The following is a 21,113-nucleotide window of genomic DNA, read 5'->3' as shown; positions in this document are numbered from 1 at the left end:
GGCTCACAGGAGGGAACATCTGCAAGCTTATGTCGAGAGTGAGCAGAATGAGCGCATGCGCTGGAACGAGCTCCGCCCCGGTGAGGATCAGCATCCGGATCCTCCTCTTGAGCATGACCATATCTCCATTTCTTCCGATGACCATGTCTCTGTCAAGAAGGAGGAGAAGGACCATATCTCCATTTCTTCCGATGACCATGTCTCTGTCAAGAAGGAGGAGAAGGACCATACCTCCCTTTCTTCCGATGAACATGTCTCTGCCGACGATGACAAGGTCGCTGCCCAAGATGAGCAGCATCTCTCAGGCAATGATGCGCACCCGAGTACGTCTTTGTCGACCAACGAGACCGCACCACCCCCCTGTTACTAACGAGTGACCCAGGTGCCATTGGCAACCCCGAGCCGCCCTCGGCCGAGAGCTCTGTCCAGGCGCAGCCTCCCATGGTCCCTTTCTCGGAAGTCTCTCGTTTCGAAATGCAGGAGTGGGAGGATGCGCGTGCCAGGGCTGAGAGAGTAATTCAGCAGGTCCTGGTCGACCCACCCGAGCTCCATCTGCTGGACAATCTAATCCACCTCTTCGATAACCTCAAGCGATTAGTGGTGAGGCTGCAAGACCGAGTTGATATGGCAAGTTTTTGGCAGTGGGCGTACGTCATGATCAACATCTTGGAGAGTCTCTACGACCGCATCAAGCGCACCATTGAACTGAGCATTCGTCTTAATCGTTGAATCGGTGCCAGGGAGGCTGTCGAACATGTTTCTCTCTTTCTTTTCTTTTCTTTCTTTTCTTTTCTTTCTTTTCTTTTCTTTCTTTTCTTTTCTTTCTTTTCTTTTCTTTCTTTTCTTTTCTTTCTTTTCTTTTCTTTCTTTTCTTTTCTTTCTTTTCTTTCTTTTCTTCCTTCCTTTCTTTTCTTTCTTTCTTTCTTTCTTTTCTTTTCTTTTCTTTTCTTTTCTTTCTTTTCTTTCTTTTCTTTTTTTCCTTTTCTTTTTTTTCTTTCTTTCTTTCTTTTTATAATGAGCAGTGGTGGAAGGTGCCACTGTACTACCTAGATCAAAAGATCAGCCAATATGCGAACAGAGAGTTCGAATATTCCTTCCAACCGTATATATAGCTTACGCCTGAACCACGGGTCGTAACACTTTTTCTTTTCTTTTCTTATTTTTCTTTCTCTTCTTTCTCTTCTTTCTCTTCTTTCTCTTCTTTCTCTTCTTTCTCTTCTTTCTTTCTTCCTTTTTGGCGTTGGATTTTGTTATGACCCTGCTGCCCATATCAGTCAGTCCCTGAAATACTGTGACTGACCGGTCCGCGGTGGATATGGAACTATAGTATGTTGAACACTTGATTCTTTGTATGTCCGGGCTCGTGCCCGGTCATTGTTAACACATTCCTTACTTTGTCCCCCTTCTTCCCCCCGAGACCACTAGTATCATATAGAACTCAAATCAATCTTGTCTGTTTCCACCTTCTTCTGCCCACAGCTGCAAAATACTGGCCTGGAAAAAATCGTCACGACGCTGCAAGAGGTTGCGGTCCGAACCCCCTGTGACAAAGGCCACTAGTCAGTAGCGTGCGATGACGAATTGACTCATTCGTCTTCATACTTTTCTACCTATACTCAAAATCATTCTGAGATTGGACCGTTGAACATGATTTGAACGCAATTCCCGCAGCTCCAAAGCGCAGGCTTGGTCTCATGCTTCAGGTGTTATTGCAGGCTGACCCAGGGGGCTCGGGTCGCAGGGCTTGCCCCTCTGTACCCTTACTTAGGCCCAGGTTTGGCTTGGCCCCCTCTATTGGGAACCCCCTGGACCTTAGCTGCGTGGCCAAGATCAATAGCACCAAAATTGTTTCTTGGTAGACCTTGGCCATCTGGAGCCATAGTACATGTGCTGCATAGAGGAAAATCATCGGGTTGGTTGATCATCATCATGTGGAGTACTTGTTGCCCAGGAGTGGACCCCTCCCTCAGCCGCCGTATTGAGGGCACGTTTTGCAAGCCATGCAGGATACATCTTTCCCTTCTCCCCCCTTTTTCCTTTCCCTCTCGCTCGACGACCCTGACCCAGAGAGGGATGGTGAGGTATCAGACCACAACCAAGAAGAGGACGCCCCCACGACAACAGAGATACGGAAGGGCGACTGCCACGATAGACGCTTCACTACTCATATGACGTCGGGGACCCTTCAACCACGAGAAGTCCGGATGTTGACATCTTTGAGTTGATGCAAGTCCCTCCGACAAGTGATTTTTTTTAAAACGGGGGAACTACATCAGGGCCGATCTTGTGACCTGTGTGGGCAGTGCGGTGAGAAGCTCCGGCTTGACAGGATGGCGGGGCATGTGAGAACGAATCACCGCCAGCGACGGGATCATTCTTTTGTTGCTCGAGTAGTCGGGCTAACGAAGGGAGTCAGTATGATGCGTTCCCATGGCAAGGGTGTCAGGAAATGTCTTCAGCGTACTACTACTACTATAAATAAGAACAATAAAGAAGAAACTGAATTTTCCACCTTCCTCTTTATACTCCTCATTACTTGGGCAGATGCACACATGTGAGGTACAAGTCATGGCAGTACTCGTTCAAATCATCACTCCCGCTCCACAAGATTCGGCGCTGCGAGACTTGGCCATTCCTTCCAGGGGGGTTGTCAATTGGGTTAGCCACCACCACCACCACCACCACCACCACCACCACCGTCTCGTGCCCGGCGCACTTGCCACTGCCACTAAGACCCTTGGGTTACAGGCCAGGCCCAGCTTGCCGGTTCTTACGAAATGGGCCTCCGAATTCCCCCCCAACCCCCTCCACCCCCTCACCCCCCTCACCTCCCCTGCACATGCTGCTGCTGCTGCTGCTGCTGCTGCTGCTGCTGCAACGTCTCACTCGACAAACAACCGCCCCTCTGCCAACAAGCTTCGTCCTCGTACAATCCAGAAAGAAAAAGAAAAGAAAAGAAAATTTTTTTTTTTTTTTGCTTTGTCGCGATTGTTACGGCCTGTCGATGCATGCTTTTTTCCCTTGTGGCCGTGAAGAGGAAGGAGTAGATGCGCCATGCTACCTCGTTGCCCCCCCTGCCCCCCCTGCCCCCCCCCCCCAACCACCACCCACCACCCCAAAACACATTCCCAACTATCAATAGCCATGGCAAAGTACCACCACCTCCACCACCTCCTCCTCCTCCTGCCCCCCAGAAACAAGAAAGATAAAATAAAATTGGGGGTTTCGCCGCTTACTGTTTTGGGAACTGGCAGGGACCCCTCATTGGTTGAAGACTTGTGAGCAAGGGCTAGGGTGACCCTTGACAATCAGTCTTATCGATAAGTCCCTCTTATTGCGGTGCAACCAACCTTCCTTATGATTTTTGCTGTTGTGCAGGATCGGATCCTTTCCTTTTCTTCTTCTTCTTCTTTCTTTTTGTGTTGACAGGCTGCTTGCGTCCGTCCAAGTCAAATATGTTATGTGACCTCAACGACATTCTATATTTCTTTAATAGAGTGGCTTTTCTGATCGTGAGCTGTTCACCATCTCGAGGACCTCGGGAGGGCCCATGGGGGGGGGGGGGGGGCAGAGGGGGCCAGTGACGCCACTGGATCCTCGACTGGGATTTACATGTGCAAGCGACCTGAGGAGGCCTGTATTGCGTGTCATATCCTATCACAATGTACATAAGCCACGGCCTGATTTGAAAGATATTGAACAAGAAAAAAGAAGAAAAAAAAAAAAAAGCTTATTCTATATGTCCATCCAGAAGATGATCCCAAGAAATGAAGACCCTAAACCTTATGATACCAAACCCCCCATCTTTGTGACCCATGCAACCTTGACCGTCTTTCCACGCCTGTTTCTTTTCCCATGCTACAAGAATGTTTAAAAAAAAAAAAAAAAAAAAATTTGAGAGCAAAGAAATGAACTCTTCTAAACAACTCTTCTCTACAACCAAATGTCCCAACTACTTCACCTGGGTGGGGAGCACCTCCTTGAAGCCATCTTCGAGCACCCCTCCCCCATGCATCACAAAACACCGTTCCGCAAAGAGGCCCTTCTGGTTCATCGCTCTCCATGCCTCGCTCAGCCGGCGCACCATGACGGGCTTCCACCCGCCCACGTTGATGGTGATGTTCCGGAACAGTGGGCCGTTCTGCAGCCTGCGTCTGTTCAGGGCCAGGTAGCGCACGATGTGCAGGGCGTGGGCGCGGTCCAGGTCCAGGTCCAGCTTCCGCTCGGCCTTGTTCATCCCCTTGTCCATCGGGTCCTCGGCCAGCAGCCTGATGCGCGTCTGCACGTGCAGCGTGATCGTGTGCAGTCTTGGGAACAGGACCAGGGCGTCCAGGAAGCGCAGCGCGGTGCGGTCGGAGAGAAGGTCCATGTCGAGCTCAAGCTCCTCCAGGCGCGGGAGGGTTCTCGACAGCGCCGCGACCACCGTCGGGCATAGCGTCGGGCACCCGCGGTTCTCCTCAGAGAATCCCACGTGGTCGCGCAGCCGTAGCTCCCGGAGCGTGGGCCCATGTTTCCGCAGCACGTCGACGGGAGGGAACTGATCCATATGAAGCGTCAGGCAAAGCACCTCCAGGGCCTTGATGTTGTCGCGCACCAGCGTAACCAGCTTGTCGGTGGCTTGCCGGCGACAGTCCGGCAGGTGGGCGCTGAAGTCATCACAACGCAGGATCTTCAGATTTCCTAGCTGGGGGAAGCGGGCCGCTATGAGGAAGTTGAACACGGGCACAGAGATCAGCTCTAGGCGGACCAGCTTGTGAAGCGCCCAGTGAGAGTCCATGTCATCGCGCGTGTGTCGCCAGTCGTAGGAGCGGAGGCATAGCTCGCGCAGCGTCGGCAACATGTTGCCCTCCCCAAACTCGAATTGAGTTCCCTGGCCACGGTCCTCAATCTGCAGCACCTCAAGGTCCGGCGCCGTCAAGAGGAGTCCATACAGCGACCTCAGCCGTGTCACGAGGGGCGTTGTCGGGGGCGCCACGTTGAGGTGGATTATGTGCTTCGCGTGCCGAATCGGGAAAGCTCTCCTGTACAAGTTCACCTCGTCCAGGTCGAAATTGCGGAGCGGGAGGTTCTCGATGAGCAGCCTGATCTCGTCGCGCTGCATTTTTTCTATGTCGATGATGTCTCCTGGCAGATAGAACTCCCCTGACTTGATTATGCCGTCCACGTAGGAAAAGCTGGTTTCATGGTCAGCATCATTCATCTGTTTTGCTGCCGAGGAAAAGTCTTTTTTTCTTTTTTCTTTCTTCTCTTGTGGTTGAGGGAAAAAGGAGCGGGACAAAACTCGAGCTTACTGGAAATATACCAACTTCTTGATTCTCTCCACGATGGTCTTCATCCTCACGGGGTCTAGGTTGCTATAGCCGACGAGATAACGAGTGTGCGCATACATCTTCTCGAGGGCCGAAGGAACGTGCTGTTCGCACATCACAGAGATCTTGCGCTCGCTCAACAACATCATCTTGTAAAGAATAGGAGTCCCCACACATTCTAGCCGCCGGCACGCAAGACGAGCCGTCCAGGCACTATGAGGATCGATTTCAAGGAGCTACAGGCCGTGCCAAAGAAGGAGGTCCAGTCAGCATCGCCTGTCCAACATGAGCATTCCTCCCCCCGCTTTATCTCCTTCTCTCTCCTCACGCGATGGGGTGGCTGTAAACGAACCTCCTCAAAGATCAAGCTCAAGAGCTCCGTGCTAAGGTAGGCGAGGGAAAACGCCAGCGGGTCGGGATTCCATTTGAACGAGGCCGACGAGGGGAAAGGCACCATGGCTCGGGCCCGAGCTTGGGAAGAACCAGCTAAGGGGTTGAAGCCCGGCTTAGTCATAGGCCTATTCATCTTCTTTAGGTGCGGGCCTAGCTGTCTGGGGGTGATATTGATAAAGGGTGGCATGGTGTGAGAAGAGGAAGATGAGGAGGAAAAGAACAGAAAGCAGAAGAAGAAGAAGAGGATGATTATAATGGAGGTGGTGGAGACGGAAGGAAGAAAAAAGGAGGGAAAAAAAAAAAAAAAACCAGAAAGAACCAATAAAAAGATCACTTGGGCTCTGTCCTCGCGCGAGGGGGGAGGCGCAAGGGTAGGATCCCTCTTGTATCTTCCTTCCCAGGACCTGTGAGAGCCCTACAGGCAGAGCGCACGTTGTTGTCAAACCCTAGTGTGTTTATCTCCCAGTCCCGATGACCAGGAGGAGATGACAGCGGCCGTGTATTCCTGGCTTGGTGGACAGGACCGAGAGGAGAAGGCCGTTGGTGGAGGTTTGACCAACGACAGACGGAACACGCCTTCTGTTGATGAATTATCCCGATCAATGTCCACCTCGCTAACACAATGGCACCTGAGGCTATGCTCGTTCTGGAGAAAGTAACGAGAAAGCACCCCCCGGCGAGAAGATAGTCAATGGAAGGGGGGCAGGACGAGGGTGGGGTGTGAGCAAGGGTGGAGCTGAAGCCGAGTCCCGAGATATAGCGGAGGGGAATAAAGGACCCCCTCCCTCCCTCGTTATAGTACCGAGCCCTAGAGAGCGACGTCGATGAACTGTGGAGTGGTTGTAAATTCTGTCTTCAGGATCGGCAATATGTGTATGTAGCGAAATGGGTCTGACGACGATGATGTGATGACGGGGAGAAATGTGTCGAGGGTGGTGGCAGGATGATAGTTCAGGGGATACGGGCGGCTCCTGTCCGGGGGTGGTGGAGGTGTCGTCGTCGGGACTTCTGGATCAGCCAGCTGGTCAGTCTTTTGATCAATAAACAAAGGTAGTAAGGGGAAAGATATTGGAGTGGATGCAAATGCTCGTGGCGATGCTGGGTAGATGTTGGGTAGGAAGAGGTGCCTTACTCACCTAAGCCTGAACACTCTGGGGAATTTAAGAAGATGGGAGAATGGCAATGAAGAAAAAGGAAAAGAAGACGAGGAAGAGAAGAAGCAAGGGGGTTGGGGAGAGAAGAAGAGGCCAAGTTCTGTGTAACACCCCTCCCTCTGTGATAGAACCATTCATTCCCACGTTACAAGCAAGTACTCATGTCATCCCTGTTAGATTTATTCCCGTCTGCACAAAGAAAGGAATACTAAATGGAGGAGAGCAAGGGAGAGAGAGAGAGAGAGAGAGAGAGACAGACACAGAGAGACTAAGTGAGTAACCCAGGGATTCAGCACATGGAGGAGGCGGTGGGTCGGACCCTGTGATTCAGGGTGGGGACGGTCTGGATAACGCAGTGGTGAGCTTGTTCCCGTTAGGGCCAATCGCAAGACAGCGGGACGGCAAAGACGGGTAGCTAAAAGACGGGGCTGCAGGGTAGCAGGTAAAGCTAGAAGGGGTATGCAGAGCGTCGCTGTCGAGTTTTGGTTGCTTGTTCAAGCGTTGAGAGTGGTTGTCAATGCTGTTACTTAGTTGTACGTACTTGTGGTACTTTTGGTAGTATGATCATGACCAATGTTGTGACGGATGAGCACATCTTGGTCATGTTCTCTTGCGTGCCTTGTTTTTTTTTTTTTTTTTTTTTTTTTTTCCCCCCCCCCCAAGATCTGTCTGTCTCACACTCTCCCGCAAGAGAAACCCAGGGGCACACCTGCATCAAAATCTCTCTGTGGTGATGTGCCCTGTGCTGCTCTTGCCATCGAGCTTTTGTCGGACACTCTTTTTTTCCCGCCCCCCTCACAGCTGACTCCTGATGGATGCATGGCGTCCACAAGGGCATTCACAGCTTGCCCACAGCTTGCACATCTCAAGGGAAGCTTTGCTATGCAAAAGACAGTCGTATGAGCACGACACAGCAGGTGCAGAACCGGACTGGGTACATGGAGGGCTCTCTCATTGGCCTCGCAAAACTCACCCCAAGAGGTATGTATGTCCGTGTTGGCACAGTAGCGCCCCCGCAAAACATCTGCACAGAAATCCGTGCCTATAGCAAAGCTACGCACTGTTCCTTTCCCCTGCTAGCGCCTGGCAAGATGCCTCCCACACCTTGTGCAGTTGTGCCTTCTGGTACGAGTTTCCATTCCATCCTTCCAACCTATTCTCTTTTTCCCTTTCTCGAGAGTTCAATCTTGAGCAACACGACACTCCGTTTCGAAGACTACCCCTGATGTGTTCCTCATCCAACCCCAAGCGAGCAGAAAAGAAACCTGAGTCGAGTCATGGTAGTTTTCTGGTCGATAACGGTACCAATGTACTCAAGTAAGTACTCAGAAGCATCATGGGCCCCCCCCCCCCCGGGCCAACCTCACACGTTGCAGACCCCTCCTCCTTTCCCTTTCTTTTGCCCAATTCCTCCCATATAACATGATCAACTATCTCGCCTGTTTCTTTTGTTTCCCTTGCCTCCATCCCCACGTTTGATACAGATCGTCCATCGGCTCCATTCGAGCATGATGTGTGTAGTTTTGTGGTCTCGACTGCTGCTGAAACATGTCATGGACCAGTCAGGTATCCACTCGCGTCGTCTGTGCTCACACGGTTACCCTCTCCACACCCCGCACCCCAACACACAACCTCACGGGATCGGGAAACCAGCCTTTTTTCTGTGGATTCAAGGTGCAACCTTCTTTTCACAAGAAGCTGAAGCGGGTCCTACGATCATCCGCACCCCTCCTCAAGAAGCGGGTACAAGGCATGAGGCTACAAGGATTGCATCTCGCTTTCGCATAGCCGTAAAACATGCTTGATCTCCCTCCCGTCCGATGGAACCCGGTCTGGTTGTCGGTGCCTGTACCACAACGTTCTGAGAATGAAGTGGACCTCTCCAGGCGTATTGCAGACCCAATCGCTGTCGTGGGATGATGTCCTCTGATCTGCCCGGAATGCGTTCATCTCGTGTTTGGGGGCTCAATTTGCTTGCCCCCCCTTGGCAGCCACCACTTGTTTGATTTTTTTTCTCTCCAGTTGGCCCGATGTTGCCGATGCCCAAGCCTTCCTTTGCGCCCAACCCAACCCCCCCCCCCCCCACAATTCACCGCCGAATCAGACGATCAAGGCAAGCAGGAGGCTGAGATAGAAAAAAGAGAGAGAGAGAGAGGTGGGCGGGGAGATAAGAGGATGTACAAGCGGTTGGCTTGGCATGGCAGAGCAGAGGTAAGAGCACTACTACTGGACCACATACATGCACACATATACATAGCAGACGAGCTTAATATCTCAGATGTCACAGGCTAAGTCACTACGCATGTGTCCACGCCACGAGGTGGGGGTTGTGGACGTGGATCCTCCTTCAGGGACCCGCAGAGCCTCGCGAACTAGATTTTTTTGCATGCTATTGTAGTCGTGGTTCATCACCAGCTGCATACCTATGAGATTAAAGAAAAAGGCTGACCAGTTGTGCCCGCTCGGGGTTCCAGACATTCTCAGGTTCGTCGTCATTAGCTTACTCTAGAGGTTTCTCGAGTCCATCAGATGCCGCCGTCGCCTCGCACCAAGTACCCAATCGCATGTCAACACGGGCGCATACAACTGGAAGGGTTCCCGGTTGGTGATCCCAACCCTAACCCTTTGCTTACGTAATCCCTGCTGGTTGGTGACTTGCATGCTGAATGAGTCATAACATCCACGCATGGACGCAGTATTTTTGCATTTTCGTATCCACGCGCATGATATCGAATGGCTGATAGATGTCCAACGATGAAACACTTTGGTCCGCTAGCTCATATGCAGCTGATGCTCTTTATTATCACCAGCGCCTGCGCTCGTTGTTATTTTCTGCAAGACGCTCTTCATGGCGAACCGGAAGAGACAACGAGCACACGAGGACTTGCAAGACGGTCGTTGTGCGAAGTCCCAGAAGATACCACGTCGAGACCAGACAGCACCCGACAACTCCTCAGCGGAGAGTATCGATCCGCCGGCCCTCAACCACTCCAGTCCCTGGCGCTACCCACCTGAGTTTTGGGACAGACTCTCGACAATTCCGCTTATCCGCTCGGCCCTGGAAGAACTCGACCGACGGAATCGTGCACGACCTGCCTTTTCGCCTCCGCCGCCGCCAACAGAGTCCGCTCAGAACCTCGCTCGATTTGCACGCCACGGCGGGCCAGATCTGTGTGATCTTCGAGGGTATTCCGCTCCTGTAGTAAGGAACTACCAAACCGCCAGCGCCATGAGCTCCTCGTCCCGAAGCCAAGCAATCAAATCTACCGATCCAACAACGGTTATAACCAAGTCAGGGACAACCAAGAGTAGAAAGTCATCCCCTTACAATCCTGGGTTCGATCAGCATTTGACCGACCATGGCATTCATACCATCTGGAAGTCGCAAAAGCTAAACTTGGAGGAAGTAAAAGTGGCACTCATGGCTCCAAGGCCATCACTCTCGCCCTCTTGCTTCTCAGACAATGCTTTCGAGACTTTCTATGAGACTAATGCTCAGGCAAAGGATGAAGATGATGTGTGCAAATACGTTCTTCCCACCATTACTGGCCCTCGGAAAGATAATTATCCCTCCACTGCGAATATGGCTTTCGGAAATCTGGCACCGCTCACTGATGGAACTATAGTAGCAGCCAAGCCGGACATTGCTCTAGGAGCTCTCCCTGAACAACTCAATCCAACTATTCGCAGCGAGCTCCAACACCACATTATCCCTTCCACTTCGACGGATCGATTGATAGCGCCCAACTTCTTTCTGGAGGCGAAGAGCCCGGACGGATCTGCAGCAGTGATGATGCGACAGGCTCGCTATGATGGAGCAATCGGTACTCGGGCTATGCATAGCCTGCAGAACTATGGTCGGGAGGAGCCTGTGTATGATGGCAATCCCTATACCTATAGTACAACCTACCATGATGGCACACTCCAGCTATTCGCTCATCATGCTACTGCGCCCGCAACATCAGGAGGCCAGCCCGAGTACCACATAAACAAGATCAGGGGGTTCGATATGACGGATTCACAGGAAACCTTTATTCAAGGAGCTACTGCATACAGAAATGCGAGAGATCTAGCGAAGCAGCGTCGAGATACTTTCATCCAGGATGCGAACGCTAGATACCAAGCGGAAACTGCAGCAGCGCAGGAAATCCCCACGGGCGAGGCATGCTCCGAGAACAACGCCAGCTCGGACAGCTACGTGGACTGCGAGGCTTATTATACACCCCAGGCCGTCGACAGAGCACTACACCCCGACGGGCAAGATCGCCAACTGGGGCACAGTCGGACATCTGGTTCCACATTTGCTGCTGCTGCTAAACCAGCGGCGAGCATTGATACAAGCTTTACGTCGAGCTTGACATCGGGGAAAAGCCACAGCAGCCACAGCCGCCAGAAAGCCCCTTCTAAGCGCTACAGAGACTCGCACAGTCCGACGTCGGGCTCCCATCGCAAGAAACACAGTTCTGGAAAGTCCAGATAGAGGATCATGCCTTCCTGATCGGGATGTCGGACAGAGTCAACAAATCCCGTCACAAGAAGACGGAACAAACCACTTCCCTTTGGCTTATCGCCCTTTCTCGTTGCATCGAGATGCCAACTTGTTCTTTCTGCGAAGGTCGCAAGACCCGCTGTCTTTCTTCCGAGAAGGATTCGTCGCGTTGCACCGAGTGCATTCGTTTTAAGCGAGGAAACTGCGACATGCATGGCCTCTCGCCGTTGCAGGTGGAAAAGATCGTAGCTCAGCATTCCGCTGCTGAGGCTGCCTTAGATGATGCGGAGGAGGAACTGGAGCGTGCTACAGCCAAGGTGCGTCGATTAAGGAAACAGCGCAAACTGTGGGCTGAGAAGATAGCGCGCGCTGTTCATCGGGATCTGGATACGATTGAGGAGCTTGATCGTGTGGAGGCGGAGGAATTGGCGAAAGAGCAGCAGGCTCGTGCTCCTGCTGGTTCTCTTCCTGAGCGGTTTAACGAGTTGGTTTCTGGGAAGCTTTCCTGGCCTTCTAAGGGTTTGTTGGACTATTCCTTTTTGGGTGATGCGGACAATGTTGGGGTTTCTGGGGCTTCTGAGTCTCGGTCCGGGGCGGAGCGATCCGGCGGTCAGGCGAGTTCGCCTCGTTCTTGATATGAGAGTGTGTTCCAAAATTCCTTGATAAGTTCCTTGCTGATATTCGCGGGTTTTTCCCATGAGTTTTCGCTGCTACTGTAGTCCTTTCATTGGATTAAGTACTGGTATCCTCTTCCTCTTTTTCTTGCTCTGAGGATTTTATTGACTTCATATTGTTCGTCGTCTGATTCGATAGGCTCGTCGTATGCGAGTTCGGCGGTATCCAGGGCTGGTTCTAAGAGTGAGATATGAAAGACTGGGTGTAGTCTCTTGTATGGGATGGCGAGTTTGTAGTTGATTAGTGAGATTTTTCGTACAATTTTGAAGAGTTCTAGTTTCTTGTAATCGAGCTTGTTGCTGGGTTGTGTAGTTTTGATGTTTTTTCGTCTCAAATAGACTTTATCTCCCTCCTTTAGGATTGGTTTCTCAACTCTTCTGGAATTAGCTGTAGTTGCTATTTGTTCTCTAATCTTTCTGAGTTCTGATTGGAGATTCTTATGAATATTCTTTAGCTTGTTAGTTTTCTGAATAGCATCTTCAGCATCTGCGCTGGGAATCGTCTCGTAATATGCTGTAAGGTTGTATTCGTATATCGCATAGAAGGGTAATACCTTCGTAGTGCTTATATTTGCGCTATTATATGCGAATTCTGCAAGTAGTAGCCATTCTACCCAATTATCCTGTTGCTTATTAACATAGTAGCGTAGATACTGTTCTACAATCTGGTTAATACATTCTGTCTGTCCATCTGTCTCTGAGTAATATGCAGTGGAAAGTCGTTGTTTCGATCTGAGTGATCTGATGAGTAAGGTTCAAAACTTGGATGCAAACTTTCTGTCTCTATCGGATATGATTTCTTGTAGCATGCTATGCTTGCTTATAATTATTCGGAGTATCGTATAGGCGAGTTCCTCTGCAGTGCTGCTTTCCTTATAGAGTAGGAAGTACGCATACTTGCTCAGTCTGCAAACCACTACCAAGATGCTATCAAATTGTACCTTGGTTAAGAGTTCTCGTAAGAGTAGTAACTTGGTAATAAAGTCTAGGCTGATGGAAGACCAAATAGCGCTAGGTACTAGTAAGGGTTAGAGCAGTTCGTAGAGCTTGTATCTGTTTGTCTTGTTCTTGTTGCAACTGTTGCATTTCTTTAAGAGATCTCTGATCCTTTTCTTGAGTTCTGGCGGGTTCCAGTATCTCGAAATCCTGTTGTATGTAGCTCTAATTCCTTGGTAGCTATATGCTGGTGCTTCGTGCATATCCTTGATGTATTGATCTTGTTCTTCTGGGATTATCTGTTCTGGATTCTTTCTGTTGTAGCTAATCCTGAGGGTAATATTTAATTCCTTGTATGCGTTGATAAGATTCCCTTTCTTATTTCTTTCGAAGATATTTTGAATTTCTTCTTTAATATAATCTCTATAGTCTAGTCTTCTGCTGAGAGCGTCTGCTCTAGCGTTTTCTTTTCCCTGGATATGGATAACCTTAAAATTAAACTGAGATAGATATTCCGCTTATTTATCTGTTATCGATTCAAGATCTTCGTTATTATAAATGAGATGAGATTCTTATAGTTCGAGAACATCTTAATCGTATATTTAGCGCTAATAAGATAATATTCCTATTCCTTGAATGCTTCTACTATAGCTATAAGTTTCTTATCTGGTATCCCGTACCATAGCTCTAGTTCGTTGAGCTTCTTGGAGAAGTTAGCGATCAGGCGTAAGCGTCTCTGATCGTCTCGTTGGTTAAGTTCTCTGCCAAGTGCGTAATCCGAGAAGTCTGTCCAAAGTTCGTATTTCTTTTCCGGATCGGATTCTTCCAAGACTGGATCTTCAGCAACTAGCTCTTTGATCTTGTTGAAGGCGTAACTCTCCTGATCTAACCAGAGGAATAGCTGTTCCTTCTTGGTAAGGTTTGTAAGGAGTCTAGCAATCTCGCTATATTTTTTGATAAACTGTTGATAAAAGTTAGCGTATCCGAGGAATGCTCGAATATCTGTAACATTCTTGAGTTCAGGCTATTCCTTGAGTGCCTGGATCTTGTCTTTCTGCATTCGGATGCATCTTGGTTCAATTGTATATCCAAGGTAGTCAACTTTCCGGGCGTGAAATTGATACTTCATGAGCTTGACTAGAAGTTTGGCATCCTGAAGCGTCTGTAGCACTATCCTGATGTGCTGCTTATGCATTTCAAGATTCTTCAAGTAAATGAGGATATTGTTGAGGTAAACGATAATGAAGATGTTGAGGAATTCGCATAGAATGTAATTAATCATTTCTTGGAAAGATGCAGGCGCGTTAATCAATCCAAAGAGCATAACTAGGTATTCATAATATCTGTAGCAAGTTCTGAAGGCTGTTTTCCATTCATCTCCTTCCTTGATGCGGATGTGATGATATTCTTTCTTGAGATCGAGAGCTGTAAACCATTGTATGCCTTGTAATCAGTCTTGTAGCTCCTTGTTGAGAAGTAAGAAATACTAATTCTTGATAGTGATATCATTGAGTTGCCTGTAGTCAATGCAAAGTCTGAGTTTGCTGTTTTTCTTGAGTATAAACAGGATAGGGTATTCTGCTAGGGATTATAATGATTGTATGTAGCCTTTCTTAACATTCTCATTGAAGTACTCCTTAAGCGCTTGGAGTCTTGCTTCATCAAGTTCATAAATAAAGAAGAACTTCGGTTAAGTTCCTTCCTTGAGTGGGATTTCGTGGTTGTATAAGCTGTATCCTAGTAGTTTATGCTCGAACTTTCCTGAGAACAGTTATTTGAATTTGTAGTACTCCTGTAATATGCTATCGAATGTTAGTATGGGTCCTTCTTCCGTTTCCGCTATCTGGGAGAATAGGAGGTACTGTTGAGCGTGCTTCTTTTCGCTGGTTGCTGGTTTTCTGCATAGCAGCTCCGGAGGCCTTGAGTGATCGCTCCGGGCCGGACCGAACGCTTGGGGGTTTGGTATCGAGATTTCCTTGTAGTTCCACAGTTTACATTCTGAAGCTTTTCTTCGTCGCTCCGGGGCGGACCGTTCTGCTGAGAGCCTCGCTTCTGTTGTTGTGCTAACCTGCTAGCGCTCTGGTATTGGTTGGGTTCGCTTATTACTAGGTTCTTCTCTATGGTTAATCGGGGCACCTGTTGCTCCCGTTTGTCTTCTTCCCGATTCGGAGGTATATATAGATTCGTTTGAATCCTCTTGCCTCGAGTAACACTCAGTAACTGAATCTCGTTCTGCGCTGTTGATTGCAACTATCTCTCTGGGTACGGCTTGTTCCCATGAGATCTGGCCAGTAGTTCAATTGATTCGAGAATTATGCTCTTTAAGCTATGGAAGTCCCACAATCAGCTCATGATGTGCTATATCTGTAATATCAAAAGAAACCTTGGTTGTATATCCCTGAATCAAAACAAGTAGATAATCAGTCTTCGTATCGATTATACCTTGGTTATATGCAACAGGTTGTCCTTCTACAGTGCTGAGAGAGTATATGATTATCCCTTTCATTTCCATTATAGTTATGCTTGGTTAACAATGCATAGGAATATAAAGTTTCCCTGAGCGCCACTGTTCAATAGTGCGCTGTATTTGTATCCAAGAATGTATGCATCGAGCTTGATGTAAGTATAGTTCGTTTTAAAAGCTTTACATAGAGACTGTTCTGGTTCGATTGCCTGTAGTTCTGTTACAAGCAATCCTGTTCTTTTGAAATCTCTGAAGACCGCTTGCCTTTTCCTTGAGCCTGTATAGCTGCTTCTTGAGCAAGCTTCTTAGCTTGCTTCTGCCTGTATCATCATCGCTGTTAGTCATCTTTCTGTCAATGCTAATCACGAACTTTGTCATTGATGTAAATAGTGCAGAGTATTGCCTTAGACTGCTACCATTCCATTTGTTTAGTTATGCAGATCCTGAAGCAATCATCCGATAGACCAATGTATGCATTATGGTCATCTCTGCTGAAAACTTGCTGAAATCATAGGTCTGCTTCTTTTATAGCCTGGACAATTTGTTCGGATTCTTTCGCTGAAAACCATTCGTAGTCGACCTTCTCGGAGAAGTGGTTTCTGCAGCTGTGATTAATGCAGAAGATCCACGCTAGTTCCCAGTGCTTGGAATGTAACATGCTGATCCTTGGATCTTTGTACTGCATAGCTTCCATATTATGAATGGGAATACTAATGAAAAGTTTCTTTAAGTCTAGTCTGTATACAATGTATTCGATGATTGTATCTTATTTGTTCCATCCAAATCCTTGTAAATGCTGTCTTAGCTTCATCGAAGCCTAGCTCTCGCTGTTGATATCGCTGAGTGTTATCTGTAATAGTTCGTCTAGCTGTCTTTCCGATAGATGCTCTTCCTGGCTGGAGAGTTGTTCGTATCAGTATCCGAGGGGATACCATCCCTTGTCTGTGCCTCGGAACATCGCCTGTGGTGCTGGTGATGGGGAATGCTGGAGAGTGCTGCTATTGAGAGCTTTCTGAAGTGCTTTCTTTGTGGCACTTGAGCAGTCCGAGTTGTTGCTATCTGTTCGTTATCCCACCGCCAGTTGCTTTTTCCCTTTAGATGCTTTGGAGAACCATTCTGAGCCTTTCTTCGCTGCGAGATGTATTAAGCAGCTATCGTTGTAACAGAAGATCCAATTAAGAGTTCTGTAGTCGATAGGGTTCAACACTTGCTCCGGTAGAGTATTGTTACTCAGATGATTGGATTCCTGTCATTAGGCAATATTCACCTGTTGTTCTTCCTGGATTAGTTGCCACTTGCCTTTCCTGAGCTGCCGGCAGTTGCATGAGATATATCCCTGTTTGTTGCAGTTGTAGCAGATAACATTGCTTCCTTTGCTGTACTGTCTGTTAGCGGCGTCGAGCTTCATAGGGCCAGCATGCATAGTGCTGCTCTGGGCTGTATTACTGTGTCAACTGCCGTTCTTGTGTTGGAGTTTCTTGCCCGTATTAGCTGGAAACCTCCAAGTCTGGCTTCCTCCCTTCTTGGACTTCTCCATCCGTCGTTCGTACAGACGGTTGTCAATGCGGATTGCCTGGTTTGAGAACATCGCAAAGTCCTCCAGCTAATCCTGCTTGGAGATTTCGTTCTTAACGTTGTCCTTGAGTCCCTTGTAGTAGTGCTCCATGAGGTTTTTGTCTTCCCATAGGAGTCGTACTGAGAGTTGCTTGAACCTAACCGTATAAGCAGAGGCTGACTTGGTCTGCTTAAGGTTTATGAGTTGCTGAGCCGTGGTGCATTCTTCATTGGGATCACCGAAGGTTTCTTTGAGAGCTTTCTCGAAGCCTGCAAAGGAGTCGAACATATCCTTAGTACCCTGGGTACGCGCGTCGGAGTCATCCTAATGCTCCAAGTGGTTACGTAGAGAAGGTTCGTACCAGATGAGAGCGTTCTTCTCGAGACGAGTCCCTGCGAGAATAACCTTCTCAGAACATTTGGCATGACGGATACACGTGAGACCTTTGTTCAGGGAGCTACTGCATACAGGAATCTGAGGGATCTAGCGAAGAAGCACCGAGATGCATTCATTCAGGACGCAAACGCTAGATACCAGGCGGCTCAGGAAAACCCTATAGCCAAGGCACAGTCCCAGGAAGACTCCAGCTCCAGCTCGGACGAGTACACCGACTGCACACCACCAGCTATCGAAAATTCAACAGATCCTGCAGGCCAGGATTGCCAGCAGTATAGCGGACCATCTGGCGCCATGCCCGCTGCTCCCGGACCAGCTGCTCCCGGACCAGCGACAAGCATCAATCCAAGCTCTATATCGATCTCAACATCAGAGAGAAGCCACGAGACCCCTTCTAAGCGCTACAGAGACTCGCAGAGTCCGCCGTCGGGCTCCTGTTGCAAGAAACACAGTTCTAGAAAGACTAATTAACGCAGTCAACGCCAGACAGGAGAAGACAGGGCTGGATTCGAGGGAAATGATATGGTAGTTACGGAAGATTGCAGATCCAATATACTGTTTGCCATCCCCATCTGTGATATTCATAGCACATGTCCTTTCTACGATGAGGCGCAGCCTGAGGAATCCAGAGGTGGCAAAACTGTGAGGTGGAATCTGAACACTGCCACGCCCTCGACCGCGAAACAGGCTAGACCTGATACCATGGCCTGCAAGATTCCATGCCTTGGATGTGCCAGAAGCCATGCCAGCAGCAGCTCCGATGGACCCTGTCACGATGTTCAGGGCTGGCCAGGTGTGTGTGGTGCAATCACAAGCTGCATAAATTAACTATGGTTAAGAGAAGCCGGTGTACAATGGCAATGCCTATACCTATACTGCGACCTACCATGGCGGAACAGGGACACTCCGGCTATTCGCTCATCATATCACTGCGCCTGCAACGCCAGAAGGGCGGCCTGAGTACCATATGAACCAGCTTAGGATATTTGGCATGACGGGTATACATGCAACCTTTGCTGAAGGAGCTACTGCCTATAAGAACCTTAGGGATCTGGCGAAGCAGCACCGAGACATGTTTATTCAGGATGCAAATGCGAGATACCAAGCAGAGGTCAGGCTTATTTCGTAACCTGCATGTTGCAGCACTAGCGCTAACGATGCTCCTTTGTCGTAGGAAAAACATTAGCTAATCAGAAAACTACTGCCTAATCTTGTTGAAACGCAAGCTGTCCAATAAAATTTTTTCTCTACGCGCATTTCGCATCCAGTCGAATGGCCAACAAAGATCCAGCGATGAGACTCCAGCTCTTTTGCAACCAATGCCCCCTTATTATCCTCAAGTTCCGTGCTCGCTTTTGTCTCCTGCAAGATGCCCTTTATGGCGGTCCCCCAAGTTCGCAAGAGACAACGAGCAAACGATGACTTGCAACACAGTCGCTGTGCGAAGTCCCCCCGGAAGATCAAGCAGTCCCTGCTAGAAAAGAACTCAGCCCAGATATCTCGATACCAGAGTTCCGACTCGCCCTCGCCCTCACCCTCCGTCGACACGCCCTCCTGGCACTATCCACCCGAGTTCTGGGACAGACTCTCGACGATTCCGCTGATCCGCTCGGCCCTGGAAGAGCTTGACCGGCGGATTTGCGAACAACAACCTGCCCCTCCTCCCCCGTCGTCGCCGACAGAGCCCGCTGCCCAAGACCTCGCCCGATTTGCACGCCACGGCGGACCAGACCTGCGCGATCTTCGAGGGTATCCTGCTCCTGTGCTGAGCAAGCACCATACTGCTGCTACTATGAGCTCCTTATCTAGAAGCCAAGCAACCAAGTCTACTGATCCTACTCCGGTTACAACAAAGCCGGGGGGGACAACAAAGACTGGAAAGACATCAACTTATAATCGTGGATTCGAACAACATTTGACCGATCATGGCATTCATACATATTGGGACTCGCAAGAGATAGATGAGAACACTTTCTCTACTATACTTGCAAAACCACGACCATCTCTATCGCTCTCCCGATTCTCCGATGACAGATTCAAGATCTTCCGCAAAACCAATGCTCAGGCAAAAGATGAAAGCGATATATGCAAATATGTGCTGCCAACTATTACTGGCCCCTGGGAAGATAACCATCCATCTACCGAAAATATGGCTTTCGGAAATCTAGAGCCGCTTACGGACGGAACTATAACAGACGCAAAACCAGATATTGCTCTGGGCGCCTGCCCTACCCAGCTTGACCCAGCTGTTCGCAGCGAGCTTTCACATCATATTATCCCCTCTACCTCAACAGATCGGATAATTGCACCCAATTTCTTCTTAGAAGCGAAGGGCCCGCATGGATCAACAGCAGTGATGATGCGACAGGCTCAGTATGATGGAGCAATCGGTACTCGGGCTATGCATAGCCTGCAGAACTATGGTCGGGAGAAGCCTGTGTATGATAGCAATCCCTATACCTACAGCTCAACCTACCATGATGGCCAGCTCAAGCTGTATGCTCATCATACTACTGCGCCTGCAACATCAGAAGGCCAGCCCGAGTATCACATGAACCAGCTCACTGCTTATGCCTTAACGGATAACCGGGAGACCTTTGTTCGAGGAGCTACTGCATACAGGAATCTGAGGGACCTAGCGATGCAGCAGCGAGCTACATTCATCGAGGCGGCCAACGCTACATACCGAGCGCGGGTCGCAGCTGCTCAGGAAGAGCCGATAGCTGAGGCACAGCCCTGCGATAACTCCAATTCCGTCTCGGACGAGAATTTCGACTGCGAGGCTGACCACACACCATCAGCCGTCGAAAGATCACGATCTCCTGCAACGCAAGATTACCAGGGGTACAGCGTATCACCTGCGCCCGCTGCTGCCGGACCAGCGAATCCAAGCTCTACATCAACGTCGATATCGGAACGCCACAGTCGCCATAAGGCCTCTTCTAAGCGCCAGAGAGACTCGCACAGTCCAACATCGGGCTCCCATCGCAAGAAACACAGTTCTGGAAAGTCCAGATAGAGGATCAATGCCAGGTTGGAGGAGGAATAACCACCAAGTTCGAGGGGACAATAGTATAGCGGTCTGGTGGGCGTGGTCAGGTGGGCGTGGTCAGGCAGAGGCCGGAGGCCATATTGTTACAACCCATCCAGCATGCAGGGCATTCAAGCGTATATTACGAATGGCTAGGAGCAGCACCCATCAGCATTGCATACGTACTTGGCTTGGGCTGGTTCTCACAGATGAAGCCCTTGGACTGGTTGAGCAGGTTCTCCAGCTGGTCCAAGAGGCATTCCCATGCAGGCAATCTCGCGGCGTTTGGGCGCCGATACGTCCTCGGCAGGCTCGGCCTGTGGTGATGAGGCCATGGCTAGCTGGCTGTTCCGTCCAGGTGAGGGCGCGTGGCTGGTCTTGCTGTCGCGAAGAATGCTGAGGAGGGGGAGGTAGTGGTGGGCGAGCTTCGCAAGCGAGGGGGTGAAGGCTGATGAGGAGCTGAGACCTGCCTCACGTGCTTCTCAAAGGTTGGTTAAATTGATGGTGAAGGGCAGAAGTAGGGCGCGTTGGGCAGGCATAAAAACGGGGCTGTGCGGTTTGCGTGGAGAGAGAGAGAGAGAGAGAGAGAGAGAGAGAGAGAGAGAGAGAGCGGGCCCAGATCACGAAGCAACATGTAATGAGCACTGCAGTTATCCGAAGATTCCTAAGTATACGAAAGGTTTATGCTAACAAGAGCGGTGTCAAAGTGTTA

At 49.6% G+C, this 21,113-nt stretch overlaps 7 protein-coding genes across 7 annotated transcripts; 5 read left to right on the top strand and 2 right to left on the bottom strand.

Annotated features, from left to right (window-relative positions):
- Positions 1–189: 189 nt before the first annotated feature.
- M406DRAFT_354894 (uncharacterized protein) lies at positions 190–649 on the bottom strand. Its single transcript, XM_040923021.1, has one exon. The coding sequence runs from the start codon at positions 441–443 to the stop codon at positions 207–209; it is 237 nt and encodes a 78-aa protein (XP_040779387.1). The 5' UTR covers positions 444–649; the 3' UTR covers positions 190–206.
- Positions 650–3,952: 3,303 nt separating this feature from the next.
- M406DRAFT_249530 (uncharacterized protein) lies at positions 3,953–5,766 on the bottom strand (the record flags this gene model as incomplete). Its single annotated transcript, XM_040916618.1, has 3 exons — positions 3,953–5,174; positions 5,292–5,545; positions 5,662–5,766. The coding sequence occupies 3 exons, from the start codon at positions 5,764–5,766 to the stop codon at positions 3,953–3,955; spliced, it is 1,581 nt and encodes a 526-aa protein (XP_040779386.1).
- Positions 5,767–9,610: 3,844 nt separating this feature from the next.
- On the top strand, positions 9,611–9,871 carry M406DRAFT_336908 (uncharacterized protein; the record flags this gene model as incomplete). Its single annotated transcript, XM_040921196.1, has 1 exon — positions 9,611–9,871. One exon carries the CDS (start codon positions 9,611–9,613, stop codon positions 9,869–9,871), a length of 261 nt encoding a protein of 86 aa, XP_040779385.1.
- A 1-nt stretch (position 9,872) lies between these two features.
- On the top strand, positions 9,873–10,967 carry M406DRAFT_228930 (uncharacterized protein; the record flags this gene model as incomplete). Its single annotated transcript, XM_040915800.1, has 1 exon — positions 9,873–10,967. A coding segment is annotated over one exon (1,095 nt), but the record flags the coding sequence as incomplete, so codon positions are not given.
- Positions 10,968–11,359: 392 nt separating this feature from the next.
- On the top strand, positions 11,360–11,797 carry M406DRAFT_242716 (uncharacterized protein; the record flags this gene model as incomplete). Its single annotated transcript, XM_040916183.1, has 1 exon — positions 11,360–11,797. A coding segment is annotated over one exon (438 nt), but the record flags the coding sequence as incomplete, so codon positions are not given.
- A 6,095-nt stretch (positions 11,798–17,892) lies between these two features.
- M406DRAFT_71434 (uncharacterized protein) lies at positions 17,893–18,499 on the top strand (the record flags this gene model as incomplete). The annotated part of the gene is made up of 2 exons (XM_040925440.1): positions 17,893–18,163; positions 18,210–18,499. The coding sequence occupies 2 exons, from the start codon at positions 17,893–17,895 to the stop codon at positions 18,497–18,499; spliced, it is 561 nt and encodes a 186-aa protein (XP_040779382.1).
- Positions 18,500–18,739: 240 nt separating this feature from the next.
- Positions 18,740–20,389, top strand: M406DRAFT_107433 (uncharacterized protein; the record flags this gene model as incomplete). The annotated part of the gene is made up of 1 exon (XM_040915241.1): positions 18,740–20,389. One exon carries the CDS (start codon positions 18,740–18,742, stop codon positions 20,387–20,389), a length of 1,650 nt encoding a protein of 549 aa, XP_040779381.1.
- Between the last annotated feature and the right edge of the window lie 724 nt (positions 20,390–21,113).

This window comes from Cryphonectria parasitica (genome assembly GCF_011745365.1).
Source record: "Cryphonectria parasitica EP155 unplaced genomic scaffold M406scaffold_2, whole genome shotgun sequence".
Classification (NCBI taxonomy): domain Eukaryota; kingdom Fungi; phylum Ascomycota; class Sordariomycetes; order Diaporthales; family Cryphonectriaceae; genus Cryphonectria; species Cryphonectria parasitica.
The sequence above is the reverse complement of the archived record's forward strand: the minus strand, read 5'-3'. Positions and strand labels throughout refer to the sequence as shown.

Coding starts and splice junctions, on each gene's coding strand:
- M406DRAFT_354894 (XM_040923021.1), bottom strand. CDS start 443: ATGGGAGGCTGCGCCTGGACAGAGCTCTCGGCCGAGGGCGGCTCGGGG.